Source organism: Ciconia boyciana, chromosome 5 (assembly GCF_034638445.1).
Source record: "Ciconia boyciana chromosome 5, ASM3463844v1, whole genome shotgun sequence".
NCBI lineage: Eukaryota > Metazoa > Chordata > Aves > Ciconiiformes > Ciconiidae > Ciconia > Ciconia boyciana.
In genome coordinates this window covers 79,320,652-79,339,681 of record NC_132938.1, presented here as the reverse complement: position 1 = coordinate 79,339,681, position 19,030 = coordinate 79,320,652, and the positions used below count along the sequence as shown (strand labels likewise).

At 40.0% G+C, this 19,030-nt stretch overlaps 1 protein-coding gene and 1 long non-coding RNA gene across 2 annotated transcripts; one reads left to right on the top strand and one right to left on the bottom strand.

Annotated features, from left to right (window-relative positions):
• Nucleotides 1-34: 34 nt before the first annotated feature.
• On the bottom strand, nucleotides 35-2,928 carry MAD2L1 (mitotic arrest deficient 2 like 1). Its single transcript, XM_072861572.1, has 5 exons — nucleotides 2,791-2,928; nucleotides 2,482-2,628; nucleotides 2,201-2,321; nucleotides 1,484-1,587; nucleotides 35-896 (listed from the first exon to the last, which is right to left on the bottom strand). The coding sequence occupies exons 1-5, from the start codon at nucleotides 2,864-2,866 to the stop codon at nucleotides 724-726; spliced, it is 621 nt and encodes a 206-aa protein (XP_072717673.1). The 5' UTR covers nucleotides 2,867-2,928; the 3' UTR covers nucleotides 35-723.
• An 819-nt stretch (nucleotides 2,929-3,747) lies between these two features.
• On the top strand, nucleotides 3,748-13,522 carry LOC140651740 (uncharacterized). The gene is made up of 3 exons (XR_012042499.1): nucleotides 3,748-3,809; nucleotides 12,136-12,384; nucleotides 13,414-13,522. It is a non-coding gene; the product is annotated as an uncharacterized lncRNA (long non-coding RNA).
• Nucleotides 13,523-19,030: the final 5,508 nt, after the last annotated feature.

The following is a 19,030-nucleotide window of genomic DNA, read 5'->3' as shown; positions in this document are numbered from 1 at the left end:
AACCACCTAGACCATGAAGTAACTACAGACCGAATTAGAGAACAATATACAATTTCAAGCTTTATTCTGTAAAACAAGAATACAAACATAGAAAATGCTTGACAGACACTAGAGACATACACTGACTTAGAACAACACCAACTCTAGAACTAGAGCCCACTGTCATTAATATATAAGGCTTCATATGTTTAAGACCTGATAAACAGCTGCTTTCATTGTAAAGAGGTACAAGTAACTTCAGAATTGTTCTGTTGATTCATTTTAGGATTGTTTCTGGTAATAAAACAGCCCAGGCTTTTAACATGAAGAACTGGCAAGTCAGGAGTGAGAGGTTTTTTTTTAGTGCCAGAAGAGAAAACATAAGCCTGCTAATAGAATGCAGTTTATAATAACCTTAAAATACTAAATTAGAGGATCTGAACACAGTTCTGGCAATTAATCCTAGATTCAGGCAGTTTTTCTAGTGAATGCTGTAGTTTAACATACCATTAGTTCGGCTCATACAGTTAAATAAGAATTTAACTATCATTATGAATACCTTATTTGGACCTCTTTAAAAACAATGCCAATTAGTCTAGTGTTACACCACATTATCACAGACAAATGCATTGCTTTTTTTCTGTATCATTCAGCAAGAGCAACAGTAATTATATGTTCATGACCTAGCTGCACTATGAACAGAAACTATACAAGGTGACAGGATATATACAAACCCCCCATGTATTAGGGAAAGGAATCCTTTTTGTAAGCCACCATACTATTTACTTTGTGGATTGTAGTAGTGAAGGAACGAAGACGAACCTCTTCTGAATTGGCTATGAATTGTGGTCCTGACTCTTCCCACTTTTCTGGCACTGCCAAATCTTTGTCTGTGTATATCAGCAAGTCAAAGGCACCTGTAAGCAAGCAGAAACAAATGTAACAGTAATGTATAAGAAGGTGGCATGTTTGAAGTTAAAGCGCATCTTCTAGAACTTGAGGCATGTACCAAGGTTCTCAGAAATTACACTGATACTAGTTATGTGAAAAGAAATAGTAGTTAAAACATGAAAACAAGCCCTGGTCATATTAATGTGTATCCTTTTCAGTTCTCAAGCAAGTATGATGAATTTTTTTTAAACATGTTAAAATACTGTGGAGCTGACCTCTATGTAACACTTCCTATGAGCTCAATGGTTATTTATACAAGCCTGTCCACAGCTACAGTCACAAAGTAATTTATCATTTATGAAAACTTACATTCCTCAGAGTACCCATACTAGTTTCATTACATTAGTTAAGCCACCCTGAGTTCTGTCCTGATCTCAGTCATGGTATGTGACGTTGTGAGATGTAAAAATACACTATCAAATGTGATGGTATATGACATCTAATGATTAAAAAGCCTCAGAAAGTTAGCAGAAAATATTTTCTAAAGTGGAAAAGTTGTTGAGGTTTTCCAAGAGAAGTGCTTGATTTCTTTAGTGAAGTTAGGAATACTCACAGGCAGTTTCCAACAGTGGCAGAAAAGTTACTGTGGCAGTTATTTGTCTGATAACAGATCGAATTTCATCCTGAATAGCTTTCTGAGATTTTTCTCGTGGTGCACTGGAAAAATAGGAAAACTGTTAAGAAAGCAAGCTTCTACTATACTCACAGTTTTCTTTAAATACAGTTCTCTCTATTAAGCTCTGTTGGTCTGTTTGCTATAGGATTTTTTTATAGTAGTGATGCTCTTTTAAGCTGTAGGCTTATAAAGTTAAGTGATAGTCAGTTTCCCTTTATTGCAGTTTGTGAAGCTTCACAGTATTTGTAAGGAATGTTACATTTATTCTCAGTCCAGAATGGATGAGAACATTTTGGCATAATGACAGGAAAGCAGTAGTTCTTTAGGGCATGTACCTGACACAGGATTTTATATACTTTGTTGAAGATTAAAAATCAAGTTTTGATCTGATGCTTTAAAAAAAATCAACACCTGTGGATTACATATGTGTCAATGATATAATGACTGGTTTACAGACAAACAGAAGGACTAGCAGTAAAAAAGGTAGTAGGTTTGGTAAGGTTTGAAGGAACATCTTCCATGCTCATACTGAGAAAAGGCTATGGCAGCTGCTCTGAGGAACCAGAACAGTGCTGATGCACACGGCGTTTATCTTGTGCCTGCACAGCTACTAGGTACAGGGAAGAGCAGGCGCAGAGGAACACTGTTACTCACCTCTCACCCTTTGCAGTTTTGTCACACTCTATGTCAAACTGCCACCGCTCCAGAACCTCATTGTTTTCGATGCTCGAGATGACCACCACCAGGCGCTGCACGATGCACTTGTACAGCCACTCTGAAAGAAGCCACAGCAGTTGCTTGCAGTGCGAGAATGATAAGAAGCATCAGCAGAGACACAACGAGGAGGGCACAGCAGCCTCCCGCCTGCGGCACTAGCTCGGCACTTTGAAGAAGCCCCCTCAACTCCCCGGCCCGGCCCCCCCGCGCCCCGCCACCTTTCATCTGCTCCACCACGTTGTTGAGGTAGTTCTTCAGCTCGGGGTCGGTGGTGACGAGGAGGGTGAGCCCGTACTTCTGGATGCGGGTGAAGGTCTCGGGGGGGTAGATGCCCCGCTGGTAGAGGATGCTATTGATTCCATAGGCTGCAACACACGGAAGCGAGAGGGGGGGGGAACGTGGGCGTGAGGCGGCCGCCGCCCCCCGCCAGCGGCCATGTCGCCCCGCAGCAGGCCTACCGGCCGCCCCTCCTCCCTCCCTGCCTCCCACCCCGGTCTCCGAGGCCCACCCCCCCCGCAGCCTCTTACAGAAAAACTCGGCGACGATCTCGGCGCTGCCCCGCAGGGTGATGCCCTGCTGGTCGCGGCCGAGCTGCTTGGCCATGGGGGCTGCGCGGCCGCCGCTTCCCCGCCGCCCGGTTCAAATCGAGCCCCGCCCCGCCACAACGCCCCTTCCCGGCTCGTCAGCCCGCCGCCGCGCATGCGCGCTAGTGAGGCCGCACCTCCCCCTCTCCGCCTGCGCGGACCGTTGGGGAGCTGTCGGTCTTGGTGCGCATGCGTGCGGCGCGGGGGGCGGCTGTTAGCGGGAGGGGCGCGAGGCGGTGTGGCGGGCTCGGCGGCTGAGGGGAGGGCGCGGTGCGGCATGGCACCCTGGCCCCAGCGTGTCTTCTCGTGGGGGCTGTCGTGCTGTCATCGATGGAAAGGGCTGTTGGGTGAAGGTTCGGCAGCTACCCGTTCGAAAGAAAAGGTCCGCGTTAAACTTTCCACCAGCTCTAGGTGTCGTTGCGCGGGGCCGAGCCGTCACCTGCGGCGGGGCTGAGGGAAGCACAGGCTGGGGGTGGAGTGAGTCCTCGCCATGGAAATGCTGTTGGAAGTTCGGTTTCAGAGTTTGTTTAGATGTATTCGTCCGTATGAACACGCTTTTGAACTTAAAAATGATACTTTCCAGGTACGAATAAAATGAAGCAAGTACCTTGTTTATGGGTGATTTTTGGTAGCACTCACTACGTAAATGACGTGGTAGCTATCTAAAATAAAAACAGCCTGTTCTGCAAGCACTGTTGAAAGGCAGGCAGGGAGAACCTGGGAAAGCAGGATGAAACAGACACTTTTTCTTTAAATCCGTAGGATAGCAGGTAATGCAAAAAGAAAGGGGTTAAAAGGCATTTAGAAAGGCAGGGAACCCAGCCCTGCTGTCAGGCTGCCATAGTGAAGGGCAATTGCTAGCTGGTCAAAGCACTTCAATCCTGTTATTACAGGGACACCAAGGAAGACACTGCAACTAGCGGTGACTATCAAATGGAGGAAACTCTGGCAGTGGTTAACAGGTAAGAGAGATCGAGTGAAACAGCAAGTAAATGTTAAGTGTTGAAATACTTCAATAGTGTCATGAAGAGGGGAAGCCATAGTCTGCTGGGATAGTAACTAGGTGGCCAGCTAGTCAGCTGATAAAATCCATCAACAGGCGACTAAGTGCAAAATGAAAAGTGAATGGATTTGTTGGGCATGGAAGAGCTGGAAATGAAATCCTTCCCAGAATTTGATTTTTCTGAGGTGTCTGGAATGAATAGACATTATCATCTATCATCATTGACCTTGAAGGAAACTGATCAGAACAGCCTTAAAGTGAAGTGACATTCAAAACAGAAGTATTTTAAACCTAGGATAAAAACCGTATGGTCATCACACAGTGCAGTAGGCCAGCTGCTAAAAGAGTGAATCGATGACATGATTGCCTATTTTGTCATAATAAAATATATTTTCTCAAAAGCTAAGACTTTCTATTGGTTCCAATTTTTGCTTTAAGAGGAAGTACAGCTTACTTCAAGGTTCACACTGCTGTGATTAAAACAAATAGTGTAGTCCTGAAATCATGTGCTGAAGTTCTGAAAGGGTCTGAATAATTTAGTTATTAACCTAGAGAACTTTATGCTGGGTCTTGATCACTAGTGACTGTGTTATACATTAGTCTTCTGAATAAAATATTTTCTGAGTAAGAGTGGTATATTTCAAAGCCTACAGTAATAGAAGCATTTTTCATCTGAAGCCTAGCTTTTAGAAGCTAGATAGCTGTGAATATCAGCTGTTTTGCTTCAAACCTTACGTACTCTCATGCTCTTACTCATCTATCCCAAAGTGGTCTCAACCCCCCCTTTTTTTTCCCCACTTGGCTTTTCATCCATTTTGCTTCCTCTGAGGTTTTTAGAGAGCTGTGCATTTTTGTGATAAATATAAGAGCTTGAAAGCCCTGTTGCATGAGGCCAGGCAAGAATAGTAGAGCTTATGATTAATATTTACACATTTCTCCTCCAGCTGTTTTGCTGTTAAAACCAAATGGAAGAAAAAAATCCACATGCTTCTTGGTTTACCAAATTCATTTCACTGTATTTCAGTGAGATGGCTTGAAGATCTGTTGTTGATATTACCGGGCAGATATGCTTATCAACAACAGACTTAATTGCATCTTCTTTATTTCTTCCAAGATTCATCTGGGAGGTATTGAGAGGTGGTGGTGATCCCCAGTGCCTCTGTTAAAACTCTAAAACTTCCTTCAGTGAACCTGGCACACGGTATTTCACAGTTTTGGATCACTTCACTTCTCTATCCCCAGTTCTGTATTGCAGTTAACACTGGTTTCTGCCCTGATGTGTCATCCCTCCCCTCCCCCCCAAAAGAAAACCCATTTACATTTTGGAATTTTATTTTTTCTCTCTCTTTAGGGAAATACGTTTCCCTCTTACAATGTGTCACTACTTTTCTTTATGTTTCTTATATATGCTGTAATGTAATCTAATGGTAAGAGCTGCATATTTTCAATACTTCTGAATTTCTTTTGTGGTACAAAGCTCCTAATATTTCCCTTTGTCTTTTAACACATTATTTTTCCGTGTCCGATTCATTAGTTTTGAAAAGTTCAGTCTTTTAAGTCCACGAAGTAGTGTCTGTCTTTTTCTCAACCTTTCTATTTCTTCTACTAGAATGTTCATCTTCACCTCTCTTCTCATGTCATCAAGATGTTCCTCTCCTTCCCCCCACCAATAATTCACTTGCATGAAGGTTTAGTTATTTGACAATGTGTGTTTGCCACTTTTCCCTTTACTTTCTCCGATTATCTCATCTTTGTTTATCTGTTACAAGTCCTAAGCTCCACAACACTTGTCTTCATTTTCTTCACTTTGTTTAGGTCGGTGTCGCTCGGCTTCTTTGCCAGGTCAGTACAATATCCCCCAACCGAGGCACCCAGGGAATGCCTGCTTATCTGTCATGTAACTAATCTGCAGTCACCACTTGACCATAGCCTAGTCAAGTGCGATGGGGACATATGTACATAAGTCCTTTTGTCATGTTACTGAACGGGCATGCTCCATGCGAAGATGATGCCTCTAGTTTGTGTCTAGGGCACGTCCAGCTACATGACAGGAGGAAGGCTGCGGGGCTCTTGCAAGGGAGACAGCGGGGGGACTGCCGTGGGTTAGTGAATGATTTGTGTGGCTGACAGCCTGCTTCCTGACCAACTCTGAGGGACTCTCAGGAACGAAGATGACAGGCTGAGTTATATGTTCTGGCACACCATGAGCTGGCTATCCTTGCTTTAATTATCTCATGCTAAAACCTTAATTTTCATACAGAATGTGAAATCCCAGTTGTATTTAATTTAGGTCTCTTACGATTCTTTAGTCATTGCTGTTTCTCAATTACAGCTCAGTGTTATGACAGAACTTTTTTTATTCTCTTTCTGTGGAAGGAAATGTCCCGTATTTAGCTTGGCTTTTCTGCAACATTTAATGATTGCTTCCCCATGGCAATTCTCAACGAACCTGAGACAATCCAAATCACTGGTATGCCTTCACTTTTTTTAAGGCAACCCAGGTCACATTCCCATAGTCATTCAGCAGACTGGAAGACATAATCCACTTGTAGAGCTCATTCCCAATTATTTATTTTTTTTACCCTCAGGATGATGTGGACAGGTCTCTCGGCATAGCAAAACAGTCTATAAAATGAAAGTTCTGTTTGCTACAAAAGCCCTCATATCGCATTAACAAATTGTCATATTAAGCCTCAGTAAAACCAGTTTTTCCTGTACAGAGAAAGGAAGTCTTATGCTGGCCAACACAGCCTTAGTGCTTTGCCTTTTCTGGTAGATCTCAAGCTCTTTTGAGTCATTTCTTCCCACACTTTAGAAGATTCTGTACTTATGAGCCCGTGGAAATAGCTAGCCCTTTTGCCTTCTTCCCTCCAATTTTCTGTGCATTGCTTTGATTCTCCTTAGGGTTTTAGAATGCTACCCATCCTTGTAGTTGCCAGCACTCAAAATTCATGGCAGATGTTAAGCTCATTCTTGTTCTGCAGGTTAGACTTTTTGCTTCCTCCCTTCCTCAGCCCAGCTTGTGGTATTTGTAGGTCACCTGCTGGGTGAGGCAGTTCTCAGTTGGCTGAGCTTCCATGCTTGTTGGTGAAATTGTTACTTTTCTTTATCAGCTGTTTAGTTTCTGTGCTATAGGAGGGTGTGACATTTGGGGGGTTCCCAGGAAAAGCTTTTCCTGGACATAGGGTACGCCACCAGCACAGCCGAGTACCATCGCTGTTCTTTTGTGTAAGAGTTATTTTTAAATCTTTTCAATCTTTAAATTACTTTGCTGTGTGTGAGCTTCTTTACTGGCTACCATTGTGTCTTCACGGCTCTCATCCAGGATTCCTTTGGTGATTTATTATTATCTGGAATTAACTCTAGAATTTGTGTAAGATATTGCACTTTTTGACAGGCATTTTATTACCAAGTAATTTTGTTTTCTTTTTTGTTGTTGTTGTTGGTCAGGTTTGTTTTAAATCATCTTTGTAGCATTAAAGTTTGCAGGATACCTACAGGTACCTCATGTCAGCTGTCAGAATACTATAGCGTTTCTTTTCAAGTTGGCTAATGCTATGTTTTAAAACATAAACCATGAGATATTATTACAAAAAGCAATACTGTATTCTTTCACCAACAGCAATGAAAGAGTGGTGCAACTGGGAAAGATTGTCTTGAATTTTAAGTATTAATTAAAATAAATTGATTTTAAAATGAGTCAGTATGAGCTAATAAGCTGCACTATAACTTCTAATATGATGAGTAGACTTCTGAAAGGGAATTCCTCACTTTGATTTTGAATACCGTGTAGAGATTTTTAAAATTAATTTTAATTTTAAAAGTTATCAGTGGTACTGAATGTATTTTGAAATTAGACTTACTCAGGTGACTACTTATTTGTTCTAGAAGATGAAAGGAATTTGATGTTTCCTTAGTTAAGCCAATGTAAGAACACCATTTAGTTTGAAAGTAGCTATATCCACATACTGGCTGCCTTGTACAGTGAAATAACTTTTTGTGGATTTTGAGAGCTTTGAAAGCTACTTCTGTGGACAACATTCAGTTCTCTCTTTCTCTTTTCTTCCCCTCTCCCCCAAGACCTGACATTTTCTAAAGGATAAGTAGGAAAAAATGTAGTAAGATATTTATGATGGTTTTACCTCTAAACTACCGGGAGATGGCACCAGGCACACGTATTATCTGCACCCTTTCAGTTCAGTCTTGAACTACAGCGAGTTCATTTTACTGTTACGTACTTTAGTTTAGACAAGTTTTAGATGCATTTCTTTTGCTCGTTTTTAAAACATTTTTCCAGAATGAAGGGAGTACATAACTTGATGCCCAGTTTTGATGTTTACCTTTGCTTGCTGTGGCACTAAAGACAATTTAACTGATGAACAATTATTTTTAAAGGTTTCAAGTGAAGACAGGAAGCCTGTCTCAGAATCAGAAAGAGCAGAACTTGAATGAGCTTTCCGTGCCTTGAAAACTCCATAGTGCTTGATGATGTCATGTTACAGTGGTAACAGGTAATGTGAAATCCACTGAATCCAGCTCTTTATGACTTAAAGGGGTTTATGACAAAGGGGTTTGCTACTTAATCCCCAGCCTGAAGGTTGATAATTTGAAAGGTGAATGTTAATCCAGTTCATGTTAGCTCCTGTCACATCTGAAGTTTTCATATTAATAAATTAATGGAAAACTAAGGAGTTCTCAGGTAGTTTCGACTTACTAAGCCGGTATACCGCAGTTTAGCTTTAAATTCAAAACAGGTCTTCTAAAGAGCACTAGAACACGTTTATCAGTGGAGACTTAGACTGCCAATGGGTCATCAGATACTGAGGAGCAAAAGGGTCCAGAAGATTGGTAGCATAGTAAATATACTTTGATAGTACCATAAGCACTTTTGATAGGATCTTGTTGTATGATTACAACATATTAGATGACAATTGTTATTTTGTGATTGCTTTCTAATTGTGTCACTTCTGATGTATAACCATGATGGACTTGTTCAGTTAATTGTGTTGCAAGGAATACAATACAGCTTACATAATGCCTAAGAATTATGATGACTGAAGAGGTAAATATATTGTGAAAAGTATATTATCAGCATTAGAAATATTTGAAGCAAAAATATGAATAATTCCTTAATTTCCTCTTGAAAATTGGAGTGTTTATACATTTTTTTCTACAGTTAGATCCCCAGGCAAGTTAGGTGCCCTGTTGTCAGAACGATAATCATTACTGAAAATAGGCATGCAAAATATTCAAATTCTTTCTCCTAAGTATTGGACAGCTTAAGAAAATGGTAAAGGATGACTTTCTAAATAAGATATCTATTCCCGTATGGAAGGAGGAATTCTTTAAAGAATGTAATTTATTTCAAGAAAAGCATACTTTTTCACATGTTTTGAGAAATTTATGTATACCTTTCTTTAAAAAAATGAAAGAACAAATGGCCATCAGTGTGTCATGACAGTGAGATGAGCTAAAATATTTTATGAGGCACCCAGGCTACATGTGCTGGGACTGTTCCCTGAGCCGTTCCTCTCCACCTCACTACCTGCACCTCTCACACCACATTGCTACCTTGGGAAGTCTAATCCTCTAGCATGGAGACAAATGACTGACTTCTAAACTTTCTGTGATGTCTTCATCAGAACTCATCTGCTCCGCTCGTTAATAGCAGAAGAAACATGAGCAGTCTAGGAGTGACATGGATTGTTAAAAATACCTGTATCTGAAAATCAGGGCAATATTTGTTTACTAACATTGATAGCTTAAAAGCGATTAAAGAAGATGTCTTTGCACAAGAACAGCATTGAGCTAGGTATGAGAAGTATCAGGTACAAAACAAAGCTTATACAATTCTGCTTTAAGCGTAAAGAAGCTCCTCTCTCTCAATTCATCACATAGATCACTTGGAAGGTGAAATTTCCTACTGAATTTTTTAATGACACTCATCAAGTAATAAATAAGTACTTAGTTGTTTCTTAGAGTTTAGTTGTTCATTCATTTTCAGTGTGGCAGCCACTTAAGAAACCAGGGAAGACTATTTTGGATTCTATTTGCCCTTAAAAAAATCACTTAAGGGCGGACAGTGGAACCATTTGCAAAGTAGCTAGGAAAACAAGTGAAGAAAGGGTTTGCTAGTACAATTTGAATAAAATCACTTTATTTTTTTTATTTTTTAAGAAAATCACTGCTTGTTGTGTTAGTCAGCACTGGCAAAATTTTTAGGAGAAAAACTAGAGAAGAGTGGAACAATATTTGAAAGTTCACGCTAGTTGTCTGCATCTCCTGCACAATGGATGGCCTCATCCAAACCTCATGATCTGACATTGCTAGGAGTGTAAAAATGGAAACCAGATGGCTTGGTAACGTGAGTAGCAGTTTGATGCTAATTGTTCCTTACAGTCTCCCTTCCTTGAAATCTGATTTGAGTGAAAACATGGCATTATTGGTCAAGATAAGCTATTCCTTGGTTGTAATCAGACAGTTAGTGGACAGGTAGACCAAGAGTAGATACTTACTCTAAGGTTCAGGTTAGTCTTGCTACTGAGGAAGATGCATTGAGCTAAAGCAAAGTTGTACTTTCTTTGTGTTAGCTGAATGATTTGCCACATCTTTGATCTGATAAGTTTCTTTAAGCCTTTAAAGATGTTAATGAAGAAGTCCATGGATGTGGACTTGCATGTAATGAAGCAGCAACCTAAGCAATGATCTGACATTTGTCAGAGAGAGCAAAAAAATATTATAAATATAAATAAATGTTTTTTATTAAATGCAGTGTTACTGCAGTTTTTGCAGAAATGCAATATAATCTGTTAAAACAGGAGAGAAAGGTTATGCAGACCTTCTGCTTGATGAGAAGAAATCACTGGGTAATAACTGATTACCCAGTTACATCGAGGGGTGGCATAATTGCTTTGCTGTGCTCTTTAAGCTACATATTGGCCCAGGGTTTCTTTTTTTGTTACAAGCTCTCTGCAGGGACCGTGCAGCGTGACTGTACAATGTTTTGCAAGGTGACACTGTCCCTTGTGGCCGCTGCAGTTGGGAGTCAGCACTCTGTTTCATTTCCATCCTTGCTTGCCAGGGACTTTGTATGAACTTGGGCTAATCAGTTTAGATTGATGCTTCCAACAAAGGGTTTACAAGTCCTGCAAGCTTAGGTACATTGCATTTCTGCAATTTCTACCTTGCAGATGCCTTGCTCACTGGCATCCTTTTATTTTAAAGAATAGAGAGGTTCTACTTTTTTTTTTTTTTAGAGATGTGACAGTGATGATGCCCACACTCACTTATTTAATACTATGATATGAGAACCGTCATCTAGCATTGAGAAGATTGAGGTTCAATAACTTTTGCATCCAGAAGATATCCAAACCCTCATCTCCCATGCCTAGAGAAGTGTTTTTGTCGTTAAGCTTTAGGCTAGTTTGGCTGGCAACATCCTTTATCCCATCTGTTGAAACTGCGCCACAGAACAAAAGGGAATTGAAAATCCATTTGAAGACAGAAGGGAAAAGGAAGAGATTGAGTTTTAATGGTCAGACCTGGCAAAGAGAGTCCAGAACTGCAGTCCAGCTGCCAAGTTATTTTGTGTTTCACATACTTTATTTTCCATATAATTTAACTTTGCATAAGCTTTTTGGTACTGGTAAAATCTAAAGTTACTGAGATCTCCTGCTCTGAATTAAACTCATGACAGAAAATCTCTTTTAATATTTCTTTTTAATGACTGATGCATTTGTTTATATGACATTTTCATTGTAAACAATGTTAAAAAACTACAAAACAATATTAGTGGGAAATGATAATAAAGACATGCTGCCCTAGTGATTATAGTAAACTTTAGGGGTACATGTCTCCTATCGTTATTACCTAAATAATCTCCTAAAATGCTGCAGGATGAGTCACCCTATCTGCTTGCTGCCTGTGCTAATTTGCTAGGTAAAATGCCCTGCATCTTTTTGAGTTCTCTTCAACATGCCCAAAGTTGCATGTAGCTCTTTCCACTCAACAGCATGAGCAGATTGCTGAACTCTCTCTGCCAAAAGCTTTATCTCACTATGAATGGCTGTCTCCAGTTACTGCCACACACGCGTTTTGCATTACACTGATGATGTTTAGATTTCATCTCCGTAGCAGCCTTAACCTTGCTCTGTCCTTGGGCACATTTTGGCCAACCAGGTTGCACATGACTGTAGAAGTTATAATAATCTGTGCTGACCTGCAGGTTTTTACACATACCCTTGCCGATTTTGCATTATATTTACCAAGCAAATGGCTATTCACAGAGAGAAGAATCTACCTAATTTCTCTGCAGACAGTAGAGGACATACACATGATTACTCCATCTCCAGTGACAGCTGCGCTGATATTTCATGAAAAATATGAAAAAAAGATGATAGTAACAAAACTGGACCTAGACTTAAACAAAAACCCGGAGGAAAGAAGCAGTAGCAGACATGATACTCATGATTACATAGATATTCACCAACATTAAACAGGATGCTGTGGAGACAAAGGACATGATCTAATGGTGGGTAAGTGTTGTAAACAAAAGCTTTGTGTAACACCTTAAAACATGCAGTAACAAAAATAGTTTGACAGAGATGACCTCCATATGGGTGCATTCTTAGGAGTAAGCAAGAAACTAGAGCTCAGGAAGCACAGGGTTTACTCTCACATTCTCATTTACCCATGACTTGCTGTGTGATGTTACCTCTTTTTTACCCCTGACCCCCTTCTTCAATTTCACCTACTTCAAGATGGGGTTGCAGTAGTCATGGTACCATAAATAACATAGGTTTGTAAAAGATTCTGTGGTGTTTGTCTGGGTGCTGCTCATCAGCCACCTCTGCTTGAGAGAGTTGTTTTGGTACGGGTAGTTAGTATAAACTGAATTTTACAGCTGCTAAGCACAACCAGAACTGAAAAGTGATTGGCTTTAAATTTCCATGGAGAAATCACAAATGAGAAACTACCGTCTGCACAGTATTTTGAGACTTCTTGAAGATTTAGGCAAACAATTTAGATACTAAAAAAAGAGCCCCATTTCTCGAGATGATGAATTATGATTAAGCATGATTTAGCCAACTTTCAGTATCTCAAAAGCTCATAAAAATCAACTGTATCTACTTTACTAGATACAGAGCAGATCATGTCCAAGCTGTTGTGACAAGGGAGTAACTTGTGTTTGTGTGCAGATGACAGTGCTTACCTTTGCAGACCTTCTGAGAAGGCAGTGACACAATTTTCACCTTCACAATTCAATTCTTGATGTGATTTTAAAAGCATTTTGCAAAACTTGCTGAAGTTCTAATTCACAAACACCTCCTGACCCATGTATTAATGAAGAATGGCCACAAGTTATTATGGCCAGATTTGGATAAAAGCTAGCATGTGTTGGTCTGAAACAAAATACTGACCTATGTAGTGCTACCTCAGCTTTTCTTTATACAGAGTATTTCTATTGTGTTAAATAACTCTTGGTGCTCCTTAAAACATGCAGTATCGGTCCCTGCTCAACCCTGTCATGACCCTTTTTCCCCCCCTTCTTTTTCTGGTTGCAGCCCTATTCTCATTCTCTTTGAGCGGAGGAGAAGGACATGGTCTGGGGTGTGGCATCAGAACTGCATGTCTTCCTCATTCCCTCTTGAGATTTGTGGCGTGAAATTATCAGTATCTTTAAGAGCATTAAGGTGAGATTTTATCGAGCCAGTCTTTTCTTGTATTTGGTAAAGGTGCTGTTACTTATATGCTTGAGAATGAATTTTCTTACATTTGATTTATCATATTATTAAGCAGAACACTAGAAACCATGCTTATGTTAGAATATGACTGCCCTTTATAACCGGACTCGTTTTTGTAAAGCAAAATAATTGTTCCCAGAAAAAAATGTTCCTTCCCCATCCAATCTCCATTCTATTTGACATACTGACTGTTCATTCTCTGGGAATCTAAAAATCATTTTTAGTGATTTATGGACTGCTGTTGCTAATATTTTCATGATCCTGTTAAAAGTGAGTGTTTTTTCCTCGGTTGCCAATTTTTGTGTTTTAAATAAGCAAAATGTCAATTAAACTAAAAACAGGTCTAAATCAAGTGTATACTAAAATTGGCAACAGCTTGCTGGCAGATTTTATAAATCATCTGAATCTGTCTATATCTGAGGAAAATGAAAAACAAAGTTCTGAATAATGTAAGGAACCAGGAAAGGTGTAAATTTACATGGTGCGTGGCAGTGAAATAGTCACAAGTAAGTCAAGTTTCAAATATTCCTCATTTGTATTTACTGTGTTATATGCTTTTGTACTGTTCTATCTCAGACATGGTTTTATATATATAAATATATATATATACTTGGTCTGGTGGATTTGGTTTCCTTTTTCTGTGATGCTTTTTGCAGGTAATAGAAGTGAAAAGGTTACACATGTAATTCAACATGTACTTATTCATAACACATGTTATTTCTTGCACTTTGAAGGAGATACAGAACCACAGAATAGTTGAGGTTGGAAGGGACCTCTGGACGTCATCTTGTCCAACCCCCTCACTCCAGCAGGGTCACCTAGGGCAGATTTCCCAGGACTATGTCCAGATGACTTTTGAATATCTCCAAGGGTGGAGATCTTCTCTAGACTAAACAGTCCCAGCTTTCTCAGCCTTTCCTCATAGGAGAGATGCTCCAGTCCCTTAATCGTCTTAGTGGCCTTTCGCTGGACTCTCTCCAGTAGCTCCGTATCTCTCTTGTACTGGGGAGCTCAGAACTAGACACAGTACTCCAGGTGTGGCCTCACCAGTGCCGAGTAGAGGTGAAGGATCATCTCCCTCGACTTGCTTCAACAGTCCTCCTAGTGCAGCCCAGGATACCATTAGCCTTCTTTGTGGCAAGGGCACGTTGCTGCCTCATGTTCAGCCTGGTGTCCAGATCCTTTTTGCAAAGCTGCTTTCAAGCTAGTTGCCCCCCCAGCATGTCCTGGTGCATGGGGGTTATTTTATTCTTCCACAAGTGCAGGACTTTGCACATCCCCTTGTTGAACTTCATGAGGTTCCTGTCAGCCCATATCTCCAGCTTGTCGAGGTCCCTCTGGATGGCAGCACGGCCCTCTGGTGTATCAGCCACTCCTCCCATTTTGTGTCATCAGCCGACTTTTTGAGGGTACGCCCTGTCCCATCATCCAGACCATTAATGAAAATGTTACAGTAAAGCTCTGGATAAAGAGCTTTACCAAACAGTTTTTTGTCTAGGGAGGAAGCCTCAAAATCCTAGTAAATCAGTTGGGTCTTTTTAATTTCATGTCTTCTCTTTTCTATGAGCATTGCAGTTTCTTTCTTTGGGCATTGTGCACCATAGGCATCTTACAGGCTTTGGGCACAAAGGCTCTAGGACTGAGCAGCCTCCTTTGTCTCTTGTTAGTACTAAAGAGTTCACAGCCCCAGCCATAGAAAGGCTGGGAGTCTCTTCATTTTCTCATGAAATTTGGCAGAACGGGGGAAACCTCAGGGATCCGCAGAAGAGTTAAGTCTGCCAGATGCATCTGTTTTACTTTTTTCTTCAGAGATAGGCTCAGTGACCTCTCCTCTGTCAGTGACAGCACAGTGGTTGTGCTGCTTTCAGCACCTGGTGATGGGAAGGTCAGCAGCAAAGTTTGGCATCTCTGTAAAGTGAAGACATCTTTGGTTGCTTCTGTCCAAGAAAACAAAACACCAAACAGAACTCCTCACCTTTCCGGTGTCTCAGTAGTGGCAAGAATCCTAACTGGTTGTATAATGGAGTATGTGACTGGTGGCTGATTGTGGGGTATTGGGCTTGACCGTCTTCTGTCTCTAAGTCTCTCCTCTCTCCTGAACACTTGGGTAAGTTAACACAGCCAATATAACATCGCATGTGATTATTAAGGAGTGAAAGCCTTCATCCCTAAACATGACATGACAAAACCCACATCAGAATACCTTCAGGAATGATGCTTAATATCTCATTTCTCCCCTCTGGGAACGTTCAGCAAGGCAAGCTCAGTTAAACAATTAAACCGGTGTAGTTACACCACGTTTACATTCGTGTAAATGGGAACAGGATTTGGCACAATACCTATGAAGCCAGATGTCTCTCAGTAACTCACAAGAAGCAACAAGAGTAGAGGATATTTTTAACATGATACTTCTCTTACTTTTTAATAAGTTATCCAAACTGGACGCTTTAGTAAATTTATTTATTTTTCAATAATTTATTCTGGTGCTTATATAGTTCCTGTTTACAGCAGAAACTTTCTTGAAACAGCAGCTTTTTCTCAGTAAACAAGCCTAGCACATCGGCCTGCTTGTTTACAGTGAATGCTATAAAAGCTGCATTATGTATTTCCTGCAGAGAAGAGTTTTTTATTCCCCCTTTATGTTCAGCTTGTCTCAATGTATTTTATCCTAGAGGAACTCAGCTCATTGGTAAATCTATTTGGCTGTTAGTGCTGAAAGGGGGAACAGGAATAGAGGCATTCAGATAGGAAGAGCCCCAAGCTTAGTTTTTATTAATGCTTAGCTTTTATTAATGCTTAGCACAGTCTTATAGAGTAAGTGTTGAGACTGAAACATCCCTTGCCATAGTGAATGTTAATGAAATTACCTACATGCACAAGAATAAGACTCTAATTGTTTAATTTTCGTGAGTTACTGTTCGGTTTTTAGATTAACTTTTAAAAATATTTTGCTGCAGTGCAAACACTGTTTTGTGAAAAAAACATTGTTTAATGTGCCATTCTGAGTGATGCCCCATATTGAATGTCTTCCATTCTTGATTCTTCCCCTACACAAGCAGGCCACAACTTTCATTTGATTGCTGTATATTCCATTAATTCCAGGTTGCTAAATTTAATTTTTTTAATCCATGTTTACATGAAATTAGCACTTTTGAAGTGGCAGTTTCCTGGAAAATATTCTTACGTGTTTCCATAAAATTACAAAAATTCATGTCCACCGAGCATTTATTTGCACATTGGAATACAATAGATGGCATTGTGTGCCACTTTCATTAAAGCACCAGCTGATCTTGCCATTGCTAACTGAAGACTAAAGTTGAAAGTTAAGTCATGATTAGTAGTATTTTGGGTCTGCATTTGATAGAAATAGTTATAACCAACAGTTATAAAAAAAGCAGTCATTCCATGAGTGTGTGAGGGAGGTCAGCACTGTCTAGTAAATGCTAAGAGGCTGGTATTTCTAGAACTCCGTAGGGAGTGTTTGGTGTTGGTATTATTAAAACAGAGGTCACATAATTGAAGTGTATGATTCTGGCTCAAGAGTGCAGTCAAAGGAAAGTACAATATTATAATGCACAGACATAATCAATAGTCTGAGTTTGTTCTTATATGTCCTGTGAAAAGTTACAGGGAATTTTGTCTATCAGGAGGTACTTCATCGAGGAGGGGGTGGGGACAATCAGAAGATTATGAACTTCTAATACAAAAGTCTGCACAAATGTCTGGATTTATCCAGACATGCTAACCAGAAAAAAACCAATATTTTTGTTCTGTAGGAAGTTTTATTTAAGTAATTCTTAACTTCTGATCTCCATGAAGTTAAAGCACACTTTTTGAGATGTGTATCTTTTGAAAAGTTTTTACTGGATAGATTACAAGATAGATAATTTTGTGCTCATCACATCAAAATTTACCATTATCATATAAACCTATGTGGATTATGAAGTATATTGTAAACACATGAATAAAATTAATGGAAAATGTAGGAGAGTTTTGGAGTACCAAGTCAGTGCTTCTGAGACAGATTAAGACCTAGATTTAGCTGAAAATTTTCTGGCTAAATAAGTTTTTCCCAGAAAGCGTGATTATGTGAAAATTTCAGTGAAAAAAATGAGAGATTTGAGATTAATGATATTGGAACTTCATGGGATTTAATTTTTCATCAAAATGTAATGTTTTTTTCAACAAGCATTTTGACAAAAAGCTTTTTCTAAAAAAAAAAATTTAATAATTTGCCATCCTGCTCTATGAATAGGACCAGTAAGTAGGTAGGCAGGGTCTGAATTGAAAACAAAGGGGTAGTTTCCCCACTAATGATTGAATAGGATTCAAGAGCATTCCAGCAGAGCGCATTCCAGGTAGGAATCATATTTAAGAGCAGGAAAGGTAAAGGGTTGTGTACGCTGCCCAGCTGTTTGTGTTGCCCAGGGTAGAAGGCATTTGTCTGAGTAAGGACCTTGTCAGAGCTACTAGTGTTTCAGCTGCTGGGGCTGATGAAGTGGACATTTCGTCAGGGGAGTGAGAGGCTTCAGAGGGGGTGAATTGGGGGAGTGTAACACACAAAGCTACACAAGATCCAGAGCTGGGAATTTTTATATGGCACTTAAGAAATACAGAATAATCTGCTTTCTGCTAATCCTGGACAAGTAACTGTGTTAGCACAAGGACAGACATATTAACATCTTACAATGGCATACCTTCTGTCCAGAATTTCACATAGCTTCCAGACTGTTCTTGCTGCAGTTTAGAAAAAAATATGTAAGTGTAAACTGGTAGTTTTTAATTATTATTGTCTTATATTTTATTTTTATTATTTTACCTTACCTTTTTAAAAGAAATAACATGACACTAAATTGAAGCTCATCAAAACACATTTTAAATAATCATTCTAATGTGAGGAAGGTGGAGAAAAACCTATAATAAAATAAATTCTAGTGGTCAAAGTCTTTTTTTAAAATTAAGAAAGATAAAATGTTACCCATGAAAACTCTCATCCATGCACATTTTGGGCCAAAATAGCTGTTTTTATTGACGGTGGGGGGAAAGAGGGGAAACCTTTGATTCAGCTTATTGTTCAGTGTCAAAATTAGTTTGGGATCTGTGCCACCCTTGCAGAGCCTATTATTATAATAGTGTGGTGCTAAGCCTCTGCCAAAATGGCAAGTGAAGTGGTCCGTCAAGTGCAAGGTATCTGTAGTGTCGGGTGGTCCCAGCTCAGCACTAGCCTCGTTCCACAGAGTCCCACTTCCTGCCAGCATTACTCGAGTCTTACTCCTAGCCCCATCCTAGCTGCCCACAGCATGCACGGCCTCTGTTCCTTGCATGTCAATAGCTGGTTTACAAACAAAAGCAGATACCTGTCCTAAAATAGACTTGGGGATCTGTTCTGGATCCAGTTGCAGCTGGGGTTCAGCAGCAATAGTACTGCATGACCCCT